This window comes from Triturus cristatus, chromosome 4_2 (genome assembly GCF_964204655.1).
Source record: "Triturus cristatus chromosome 4_2, aTriCri1.1, whole genome shotgun sequence".
Lineage (NCBI taxonomy): Eukaryota > Metazoa > Chordata > Amphibia > Caudata > Salamandridae > Triturus > Triturus cristatus.
In genome coordinates, this window is record NC_140586.1 from 533,164,376 (window position 1) to 533,176,841 (window position 12,466).

Here is a 12,466-nt window from a genome sequence, read left to right on the forward strand (position 1 = left end):
TGGCGTGGCATTGCCCACATGTTAGTGAATATTGGAAAACTGGAACAGCAATGTTAAGCGATCTGTTAGGAACCAAAATCGATTGTACAATCCGTATATGTCTGCTGGGTCGTGTGACAAATCTTAGATCAACTAACTGTAAATTCTGTGCAGTTGCATTATTATTGGCTAAAAGAAGGCTGTCTATGTATTGGAATGGCAAGTAACACCCCATGAGTAAGGAATGACTGCACGACATGGTGTATTGTAAAGACACATTGAAAACCTATGAAGAAGAGCTTCCATCACAAGCCAAAGCCAGAGACTATTGGCAACCTTTAACCCTTTACCTACAGTCCCATCCAGTTGATTAACTACCTCCCAGTATATATTATGTTGTACTCTGATTGTGGATATATCCGCACTGTATGGAGTGTTGCACTAAACCAATGTGACACGACTACAACTGGCAAGTTGGTGCAGGTGTGCATATTAGCCTGTATCTTCTCTGGGACGTTTTCTTTTCCTCCTTTCAATGTATGTTTCTGATTTACTTACAATAAAAATCTACAAAAAAGAGTGCATCCTTGACCCTGGGGGAACCCTTTTTCTAACCCCAGAAGCTGAAACCCCAAAGACCGATTACTTACCTGGTAACTTAATTTCACTCCATAGGAACCTATTGACTGTTTTTCTCTGAAAAATGTTTTAAGTGTGAAGTTGATTTGTATTGAAACCTAAAAAAGTACAATTCGGCAAAACTGATTTTACTTACCTTTTGTCTAGGCAATGTCCCAGTATCTAGGCATATCACACAGAGTAGAAAAAGTAATCTAAAAGTATCTAAAAAGTAATCTGTACAGTAATTTCAATACCTTGACTTACCTGTATTTCAAACAACTACATTTGAACTTGCGTTCACTTATAAAAATTGCATAATATTTTGCAAAGCATTTATTTCACTTACCTGGGCCAGACTTGGCTTGGTTCTAGAAATAAAATTACTTAATATTTTTATACAAAACAAATTGGTCTGAGTTCAGTCTTTAAGTATGTGCAATCATTTGCTGATTGAGTATGTACAACAAATCCTTTACACTACCCTCTGATAAAGCCTTACTGCTCGCCCACACTACCACAAATAGAGAGTAAGGTGCTATCTACTTTTACCTCTGCCTACCTTTAGGGTTCCACTGGACTCTGTGCACACTATACCTCACTTTGCTATAATATATACAGAGCCAGCTTCCTAAACAGTGTTTTCCAACATCGGTAGAGTTTCAGGACAAACTAATATTTAGAACAGTTCTATGTTACCTAGAAATATGTTTCTGGTAATTTGTACTGAAGGTACAGCACTGAGCATAATTTTATGTATTTTTGCTGTTTTTATTATATTCATTTCTGTATGTCATTTTATTTTTTGCTGATCCCTCTATTTTGGGGTTCAGATAAAATGAAGCGGAGAATTGTAAGGTCCGCATTTGTGTATGTACAGTCATAGTGTTCAAACCTATCAAGCGTTCAAGTTGAGTATCCTCATTTGTGGCATCAGTGCAATGCAAACACTTTGCAGCTGTTTGAGCTTCACTGAAAAATATCCAGTTTTTGGTCATTTTACTTTTTTTGGGCGGGACAATTGTCTGTCTTTTTTTTCTTCTTTTCATGGCAGCGTGCTGAGTTTTTTGTTTTGCCTTGTACAACCCTTCCCTTTTTTTTTCTCCTTCCGCCTCCTTCAGAATCTTTTTTTATAATTGGGTAAAAAAAAAAAAAGGAAATATTGCACCCTTTTACATGCTTGCCATTGAGTGTCTTCAAGCAGTCGGCCAAACAATTGTTAGTACAGAACATCTTCCCCCCCCCCCCCTCCTCCCCCCACAATACAGACAGATCTTGCCACATTCCAGCAAGCAAATGGCCAAGACCTTTAGTAAATCGTATCCTGTGACTAACGAAATACCGGTGCTGAAGAAAATCTTGGGCATTGCAATGTTATGGAAGCTGTGTCTCCCAATTTAGTTATTCAGGACTCTGTGGTCTCAGAATCAACGAATGTTATTAGTGGTAGTAAGAGCCCAATTGAATTGTGTTGAATTTGGTCTATTCTAAACATTGTTAAAACTATTAGTGGTAGCAATTAACTTCCGGGGCTCACACACACATACATTTTGAGACCATTAACTACTCTCATGAGGAACTTGCCGTAAGCACTTGTGAATATTACTTAGTGAAAGCACAGTTAAGAGATTTGAGAAGCTGCAGTAACGAACATTCCTTTTCCTCCCATTGAGGTCTTGGTACCTTTAAGGAAAACCACTGATTAAGTACCATCCCAAACTAGCATCTAATAGCCACGTTTTCAAATGTGGCAGATATACTGATACTGAATCTCTTGTTTCGGAAGTTAAATGGGTTACTACCCTCGTGAGTTTCCAGAATAGAATCTATGCTTCCTTGGTTGGATGTGGCTAAATCTTTCAAAGGGCTTTAACCTTTTCTCATCTCATACACCCAAGAGCATCCAGTGTGGGTGAGTGGCAGGCTTTCATGAACGACACCGCCTTATATTGGGCTAAATTGCTCATCATTTCCAGTGGCTCTCAGCACACCATCAGAATGAAGGTATAGGAGTACAAAAAAATAAAAAAGAAGGCAACAAGCCTTATCCATCTGTGCACCCTGGGTCTGGAACAGCATTCCTAGACCAATCAGAACTGCATCAAACCTGCGTCAATTTGGGAAAGAGCTGAAGACTCACCACTGTAAAGAACAGTTTGTAGCATATGTATGGTTTAAAGTGTGACTTGTGAGAAAATGGGATTCTGTTGCAGCCCCCTCCACACACTTGCCTGGCTTTTGATGCAACTTTGACTGTAGAGTACTGGGTCCCTGCTGTCCAGGTTCCAAGTGTTCTTTCCATAAAACTGTTGAACAATTGGCCCTTCAGGCCCCCTGTACGTTTCTAGTAAATGGTACATGGATGCCTAAGTCATTGGGAATGAAGAGGGTCCCCAAGGACCCCTCACCTCTGCCCTACAGACTGCCACTGCAGCATGCTGGGCCTGGTGCTGACAAAATAGTTGACATGGCACTTCTTAAGGTATAGGTAAGTCACCCCTCTAGCAGGCCTTCCAGCCTTCAAGCAGGGTGCACTATACCACAGGTGTGGGCATACCTGCATGAGCAGATATGCACCTACAATAATTAAGTCCATTGTTGGATGTTTTAAGTGCCATAGAGAGTACATTGCCTGGAAACTAGACAACTTGAGTTCCCCAGCACCATAATGGCTTTTTTGAAACCAGGAGTGTTTGGTCTCAATAAACGTACACTGATGCAAGTGTGGGATTTATTGAATCATGTACTGAAAGGACACCTCAGAGGTGACCCCCGAAAATCTGTCTCTAGGTTTGGTAGAGACTGGCTGCAGCCAGCCTGCCAACACTAGACCTGTTTCTGGCCCCCTTGGCTAAGAGCCTCTGCTCTCTGGGACCAGACACGATGCACATACTGGGTGGAGGTGTCACACCTCCTCCCCCAGGATCGGAACAGTGCTCGAGAGGGAAGCTTCAAAGGCCTACCTGAAATGCAACCCACAGCTTCTGCTGCTAGAAGCAAATGGCAGCCCCCCCACCCCCGAGTAGAGGCGTTACTTGAATATTAAATGAATCAGAAAGTGGATTGGAAAATACCGTTGAACATGCCATGGGGTTAATAATGGAGAAATGCATCGTGAATCCAACTAGAGGTACAAGTAAATGCCATGCAAAATGTAAACCAGGAAACTGTTGTACAGACTAAACTTTACAGAATATGGCAATTATGTTAAGTGACAACTGTTTTATTAATTTTTTTTAATTTTCCTTTTTTATATAATCGTTTTATTCAGTGTTTTATGTTTTAATAAAACTTGAATAGGAGGAGCCAAGATGGCGACCGGAGCAGACGCTTGAGCGCCCGGCTCCGTCGGTCCGTGGCCTCGGACTACTATCCTGATGCCCATCCTCGCCGATTTTCGAGGTGAAACGTGTGCGAAGACGCGCTGACCGTGCTGCCGCTTTCCCGGAGTCTCAGCCCGCCCGGATGCCCGAGTTCTGTGTGCTTTTGTCTTCGGCACTGAAATCCTGCGCCATTACGGCCTTTGCTGGCCCCCTGGAAGCTCCGCAGTTACCGGACCAGCGAGCGCTAACCTGAGCCCCGCGGTCCCGATCTCCCCTCGCACCACGGATCGCTGCCGGATGAGCCCGGAGAGGGACGGCCGGACACCTTCTGCACCCTGTGCCGGCCGGGCTGGAGCTGTGGGGTGGGCCCCGGTGCGGCGTGTCTCCTGCCCCGCTCTGATGACCGCGCTGTGGGATGCTGCTGCCCCCTTCGCCTATTGCCTAGCCAGCGGCGAAGGGAACCTGCGAGAAGAGAAGCGACTGTCGGCCGTTCCCGTTGCGGCGTAGACCTGAGGGGAATTGACTCCTTGCCACGATTCCCCCCCCCCCCCCCCCCCCCCCCCCCCCCTCGGCCATTGCAACGTATAGCGGCAAAACATGGCGCTGAGTGCCTGCTCGAGGCTGGGGGGTGCTACTCCGGTCTCGCCCGCTGCCCACTTCGCCCTCCCTCTTGCGGACACCAGCTCCACGGTGCCGTCCCGGATTGCTGCCGCTGTGGGGGCCCAGCCTCCGCCGACATGCGGCTCCGTTCTGGCTGCCCTGCGGGACTTCCAACTACAGATGTGCGCTGGCCTGCAAGCGCTGAGTGAGCGGCTTGACCCCATACTGTCGGCTGCGGGTCGTGAGCGCACAGTTTGTCATCTACAGGGCGTGGGTCTCCCGGTGCTTTTATCCACTTGCGGGGACGCAACGGCGGTGTATGACTGTGCTACACTGATGCCTTCACCTGGCGCTCCCGGCGCTCAGGGTACACCGCTCTACACCTCAACTGCGGACACTTTGTCCCCCTGGTCATGGCTGCCTGCTTCATTGTTGCCTGCCTCGCCGCGTCCGCTGGACTATCCTGTTGAGCGATACCTAACTGCGTCGAGGAACCGTCCGCGGTGGACCGCGGCTTATTTTTTGTGGAACTCCTGTACCTTAATTGCCAGGTTTGGATTTTATGTGGTGCAAAGAGGGACCTCAACCGATGGTCGGCGGCCATTTCGTGATCCTACTTCACCATCCTTTCACGAGCGGCCATCTTGTCTTTGTCTGCTCGGGACACGGGGCCTTCATGCAGGGGCTGGTTTAATCCCACGCCCGCGATCGGGCCAGGGCTAGACTGACTTCTATTGACAGGGTTTATGGACGGGCTGGCCTGGGACTGGAACTGTATGTCTGTTTTGCGCGCACTCATCGCGACTTGTATCCATTCGCTTACACTGTGGTGCCATGGTATCTTCGCATGCCGTTTTTTGGAGTAGTGGGCTCTCAGTGTGTGGGGGCCATGACTGGCTGATGGTTCGGGGCGCTCTGGTGTCCCGTGGGCTCCTCCCCACCTTCTTTTCTGTTTTCTTATTTTCTTTACTCTATTCCCACTTTCTCTCTTCTCTATATTTCGGGTTCATTGGGCGACAGGCACTATGTCGGGGGGGGGGGTAGGCCGTAGCCTCCGCATTGGTGTAGGGTGGGGGGATAATACTCTGTTCTTAATTAGTTCTATGGGCCTTTTTTCTTCTATGTCTCTGCGCTCTACTTTCTTCGATTCGGGGTCCGGGTGTGGGGTGGATCAAGTGGGGGCGGCTCCGGCGGGGTGCGTACTTGCTCATGTGACTATCCTGTTATATTTCTGCACCGCCTCACTGTTTGAGTTTTTAACTTCCATTGTTGTTCTTACTGATGTTGCTGCTCTCCCGTGTGGTGAGGCTATCTTGCGGACTCGAATCTCCTTTGTTCTTATCCTTCATTGACTCTTTTCTCTGATAAAATAATCTAAAAACTTAAAATTAACCTTCACTTCTCCTTCCCCGGGTGTCAAAGATATCTCCAGTATGTGACTCATAACTCGTTGTTAATCCTGACCATTGACGCACGGGGGATGTAATGTGGATATCAGTGCTTCATTGTATCGTGGCCGGCCTGACGGTTGTAGGCCCGTATTTGTTCTTTTAAGATGCACAAATAAAGGTTTTTAAAAAAAAAAAAAATAAAAATAAAAAAAAAAAAAAACTTGAATATAAAAAAAAAAATTTTTTAAATGCCTTTAACATTTTAGGGTTTTGCCTACATCCTAAGCACTACTCAAGCATATATTGCACAATGAAATGTGAAAATATTTTCATTTGTATTAATATTTTTGTCGTCATGTTTACCAAGGTGAGTAATTGTTCACATGTGCTAAACTTTTTTCACCCTGGGTATGATCACTTTTTAAAGTATTAGAGCCACAAATTCCAGGAACCTTGTAATTCAGTCATTTGTTTCTTCTAGGATGGCGTTTACGTGTTCCTTTTGCAAGTATCGAACATTTGAAGAAAAGGAAATTGAGGCTCATCTGGAAAGTCCTATTCACAAGGAAACTTTGGATCATATTCAGAAACAAACTAAATTTGACAAAGTTGTGATGGAATTTCTACATGTAAGTTGGAGCTTGACAAAACCTTTGTATATTATACGACCTATTGACCTTCACATTGAAGTACTACTTCATCCTTGCCCTTTCATGCTTTTTCTTGAAGTGTTGCTTTTCGCATTTCTAATGTGAATGGTTAAGATTAAGTAAAGTTAAAGAGATGTGCATGAATTGGCAAATAATGCATTGAAGAGGTCACACGTTGATGTCTTAGTGATTAATTGTTTTCCTAGCTCACTTAAAAGGTAACTCAATTGTTTGAAGGCTATAGAGGTAAGGATTATGGTTTGTGTACCTAGTTACTACTTTCGATGGCCTTATTCAAAGCTGCTACACTTCCCATATCTTAAGAGAAATTTTGTAGTTTAACATCTCTTTAACAAGACACAATACTGTCAAACATTAAAAAGTTAATTTTCCCAGTAATACCCGTCTGCTGACCAATCCAGAATGTCATCTGATCTTGTGACCAGTCCAGTAGTTTGTACTGCCATGCTCTGAAACTGAGGATGTTTGTCTACTCCAGGCCGGAGGTGTTGATTTCTCTGATGGCTTAGGATAGTCTACCTCCTGCATATGCTGAGTCTTATAGTCTCTCGTTAATTTATTGATCTACTTGTACTTGAGGCCCTTCGAGTGATCTTCTATAGCTCAGATGTTCGAGATTGAAAAATGGTTCACCACAGTCTGTTTTGTGCTTTCTCGTTCTGCGCTTAGTTGAGCAGTCCTGTCTTCCTTTGACCTTCCATCATTCACTGGGGATCTAGGTGAATTCTACACATCCGAGTCTCTCTCTGCACTCTGTATCCCCTTGAAGCAATGCTTGATTTGGGAACCCCTTGTACATAGTTTGTATGATTCAGCACATTCTTCCACCAGTGTGATTACTACTGCAGGATTGTCACGCTTAATAGAAAGCTCTGACGAAGATTCTTCCATCCCATGGTCGGTTTGTGTTTCTGTTTGAGGAGCACTACTTTGATGTGGATGGGTGTGATTAGTCTTCCCTTAGCTAAATCGTCATGTAGCCTCTGTTCCTTAAATCCTGAGCCTCCTTTGCCAGCCAGCAAGGGGCTCTTGCAAGTGGTGGACCACAGAGCTCCCTCTCCTCAACATATCCCATATTATCAGGCATAAATATAAGCGCATACCTTTGTGAGTTATAGATGCTGTGAAGGCAGTTGTAAAGTGAACCTTTTTTGAGTGGTAACCCTCGTTTTTTCATTTTTGTTTGGGACTCACCTGCAGGTGATCTCGAACTCTAACACTGGAACATTGTTCTACAGTGCGCAGTGTATGTACTGTGACTCCTGAAACATGCCAAAATTGGCTTCAAGTCATACTGCCACATTTTTCTTTCTTGTAAGGCCAGAATGTATGGTGCAGAAATGCACCCCTGGTTTAGAAAGTTAAATGGCACTTATGGAAAGCAGCCCCTATTGTGGCATCCACTATAGTGGCAGAAAAAACATGGCCTCCGCTCTACAGTGTATCGACTGACATAGCAGCTTGAACCCTGCTACACAGACCTGTCAATCACCCTTTTGACTGTCGGAAAACCTGATCACACCTTGCTGCACACTAGGCAGAGTATATAATATTTCAGAGTGAAACTTGTGTTTCATTGATGGGGCATGCTGCCCCAGTTACTAGGCCCAGACATTGTCACTGGTCAGGCTGTAGTTGGCACTTCGTAAAAGTCCAAAATCGATTATACCTGAACCAGTTACAGTGCACCTTCAAAGATGACATTTAATTTAATGAAAATCCAATCTAATGGTGAAATTGGATTTAAATATATTATAATTGTAACGTTTAGAAAGGTATCCTTTAGCCTGCCTGAAGCTGCAGGAGGCTAATATATGCATTAGCTCTCCAGTAACTGCCCAGTCTGTACGTGGCCTGAATGTGGTATAAAAACTGTTCTTGGAGCAGAGACATTTGCTTGAGAGTGTGGATATGTTTTCATTCCCTGGCTGGAAGAACTGTTAGGATGGGCCCAGGAACTTAACTTAAAGGGGCCTGTCCTGCCCAAGCCAATTTTGGGTAACACTTGGCAAGCCCCAGCTTTTTATCCCAATAGTCCGGTTGGCACCAAATCCAGTTGGAGAAAAGCTACCCCCAGAACCAGTTTTGAGTGACCCCACAGGAGGGAGTGCACATTACCCTGGCCTTGAATCTGGTTGGGCATACAGGCTTTGCAAAAGGGAAGAATGGTTTCTCTAGCTTGAATTTTAAAAATACAGCGCACTGTGGGATTGTTTGCAGTAGTGCAGACAGGAACTGCTGAAAAGACATGCAGGGTTTCCCAGGGATCTTTTACGTAATTGGTTATGGGTTGTCCAGGAGTCCTACCTACCCACTAGCAATGCCAGTCTTACATATGGCACTCCACAGCACCTCTTCTGAGTAGTCTGGACCTGCAGAAGAGGACTAGACCTGCTAGCTGTTACCTATGTGGAGCACTAAAGGAATGATCCTGCACCCTCTAGTACTCGGGATAAAACAAGATGGTCATTTAGCGGACCCTTTTTGTGGCTACAGGGGGACACAGTCAACTGCAAGAGGCCATTTCCTGGAAGTGACCAGCTGACCAGTGGCAACTGGACCTGGACTGGACTTTGCAGTTGGCCTCTTCCTGAAAGTTTGAAAGTACCCTCCCCTGAGGTCCTGGGGACTTTAGAAGTTTACTCCTGTGGTTGTTTGGACATCAGAAGAAAGTTTGAAAACTTTGCAAAACTTTTCCTCAAGCGTCAAGAGGTCTGGTGGGAAAGACTTATCTGACCATACATTCCATGGCATCGGATTGAATTTCAGGTTTGTCCATGTCAAGTTTCCCATTCTTTGTTGGAGGTGGCACATACAGGCAGGATTTTTCGTCTCAATAAGTGACAGTCCCTTTTGTGTTGAGACTTATAAACTTTTTCGAACTTTTTGATTTCCAGACTTTCATAGGGGCTATTCATTGGTACATGGGCTTTTTAGCACTATTTTCACTGAAGTCTATAGAAATTCATACCTCCTGGTCCCTCTGTTGGATTTTTGTCTTTTGGGTCCTATCTTATTCATGATTTCCCTGTATTGTATAATTGGTTGTTACATTTTGTGTTGTAACTTTTTCTACTGTGTATGCACTGCTTTTAAATACTTTACACGTTGCCTTTGATTTAAGCCTGACTGCTTTGTGTCAGAGATTGAGAACAAGTGTATTTTATTTAAAATTCACATTATCCACCGCAATTAGTCAACATTCCTTCAAAGACGCTCTGCTGTTTATTGAATATTAATGATGGTCCTGGAGATAATGGATTTTACATTTTCGTTTAGACCGTATCTCTAAATATCAGTTTGGCATAGTGAAGCCTTTTGGCCAAGCAGATGCATCCAATTCAGTGGGTCTACTGCTTGAAGTGAAAACCCAGTCGGAAGCATGTTTTTGTAATGCATGGTCTGAAAAATTGTGGTAACCTTCCCAGACTACTATTGCATATGCCCTGATTAAAAAATTATGACTGAGATTGTAGGAAAGGTCCCCGTTTTAACATGTTCACACCCCACTATTTGCCTGGCATTTGAAGCATTTTTGACAGAAGTGCACGGGTTTCCTGCTATCCAGGTCCCCAGTGCTAGATCTCTTTCCATAAGACTGTACAGTTGTTCCCCCAATTGGTAGTGCCTTAAGCACCACTGTAAGTCCCTAATAAATGGTACCCAGTGCATGGAGTACTACAGAGGGTCCCTAAGGGCATGTATTATTCCACCCTAAGGGACCCCTCAGTACAGTCATGCAAACTGCCACTGCAGACTACATTGCATGGTGCAGAGAAAAGTGAATACACAACATGGCAAACCTCCTGTGTGCCATGCCTACAGACAATGCATGCTGTATAGGCAAGTCAACCCTACAGCAGGCCTTACAGCCCTGAGGCAGGGAAAACTATCATACATGTGTGGACATATCTGCGTGAGCAGATATGCCCCTTTGATGTCTAAGTCGATTCTTAGATATTGCAAGTGAACAGGGAAGCCGGTTTTAAGTACATGTGCTGGACACTGGTAATTACGAGTCCCCCTGCTACATGACTGCTTCACTGAAACCAGAGATGTTTGTATCAAACATCTCGTATTAACAAGCCCACACTAATTCCGGTGGTGGATCTATTAATACATGCACCTAGAGGGCACCTTTAGAGGTGCCCCGTGAAAACCTGCCAACTACTAATACACGGGCTGAATGGTGTAGACCAGCCGGCCATCACAGACAATTTTCTGACCCCTGCAGGTAAGATCCCGTGCTCTGAGGGCTGAAACCATGCCTGCTCCACGCAGGATGACTTAAGTGATCAGCATATCGAGGGAGTAGGCTTCAAAGGCCTTTGCCGCCTTTGATATGCAACCCAGGCTTTCCCCAGACAGGAAATGCCACTCCCTGCCTGGGCCTAATTGGCACTAGGACAGGCGGGAAAATTAGCTAGTTTGGGTCGTGTTCCCTATCAGGCTAGTTCCACCCCTAAGGAGGGCTACCTGATGTGAACATGAAACATTGAGTTCGAGGCATGTGGGCTGCTGAATTCATATCTGTGCATAGATCGCCGCCTAGTGTTGGGTCCGGATGTTTGCACGTTGTTGTCCTGGAAGAGTCTTCGAAGTATCCTGAGATAGGTGACTTCTCCCCTGGACCACAGTGCGCATGGGCATCCTCTCCATCCTTAGATAGTTTTTTTCCGCCATTGGGTTCGGATGTGCTTATCTTAGCTCAAGTTAGGAAAATTTAGTTTAAGGCCAAAAGGCCTTTAGTTTTCGTCGGTACTGTTCCCGCTCGCTATCGACTGCTTTCTTGCTTAGTTTAGAAACTTCTTCCAGTTTTTCAGATCCGTTTAATCCGAACATCGACCTTACATCGACGATGGAATCGAGGACCTCATTCAAACTGTGTCCTGTATGCCACGCCAAATATCCACACATCGACGTCCACCGGGTATGCAACAAATGTCTCTCGCCGGATCACGACAAATCGAAATGTATGGCCTGTGCCCGATTCCGATCCAAGAAGACTCTCCGGAATCGACGGGCAGCGAGATTAGAAGCGGAGCAATCAGCACCGGCCCCGGCCAACATCTTCAGCACCGAGGACGAAGATGTTGAAAGCGTGGAAGAAGTAAACTCCAGCCCCGCTTCCGAACACAATTCCCGATCGGAAGACGCCGATGAAGCGCTTTTTCACAGGGAAGAAGCCGTCGATGAGGTAGGAGACTACGATGAGGCCTTTGGGGCCGAAGAAGATAGCTCTGGTGAAGAGCCGGGCCTACCCGTCGAAACGGAGGCTATCAAAGTGCGTCATTCTACGGCTCCGGTCAAGGGATCGCCTCCGGGCCTTACCCGAGATCAATCCCAAAGTTCTTCGGCCCCGCCTTCGAACATCCAGCGCGAGCCATTATTACCGAAAAAGACTGGTTTCCCTTCAATGAAACCGAAACCAATCGTCGCACCAGTTCCACAGAAACCGAAAGTGAAACTGGCAGTGGTCGGCTCGAAGACCTCGAAGACCTCCACTCCTTCGATGCCAGCACAGACCATCGGCTCCGAACGCACTAAAAGGGATTTCGGCGCTGAACTCGCTGCAGCGGATGTCGGTACCGACCCGAAAAGGAAGGCCATCGGTCCCACAAAAGCGCCTCGGCCCCCGGCACCGAAGCGGTCGGCCCCGACCACCAAAGTCAAGATGGCCGCTCCATCGGAGTCCACTTCGAAGGCAGCGACACGCGTCAAGTCATCGGCTCCGTCGACCGCTAATACCTCTCCTCGGATCGATGACGCTGTGGCTCCGAAGCAGTCGACGCCTACCTCTACGGAACCACTCTGCACCAAAGAACCTTCGGCGTTCTCGGTGCGGCAAGTCGCGTCGTCACTGCAACACATCAGGGAACGGGCA

The 12,466-nt window shown here is 45.9% G+C and overlaps 1 protein-coding gene across 1 annotated transcript in view; it reads left to right on the forward strand.

Annotated features, from left to right (window-relative positions):
• Positions 1-12,466, forward strand: part of LOC146834664 (DBIRD complex subunit ZNF326-like) — a 228,115-nt gene that overhangs the window by 79,314 nt on the left and 136,335 nt on the right. The window contains exon 6 of the mRNA XM_085602152.1: positions 6,393-6,540. Coding sequence (XP_085458278.1) covers positions 6,393-6,540 — 148 coding nt within the window. The remainder of the gene's footprint in view (positions 1-6,392; positions 6,541-12,466) is intronic.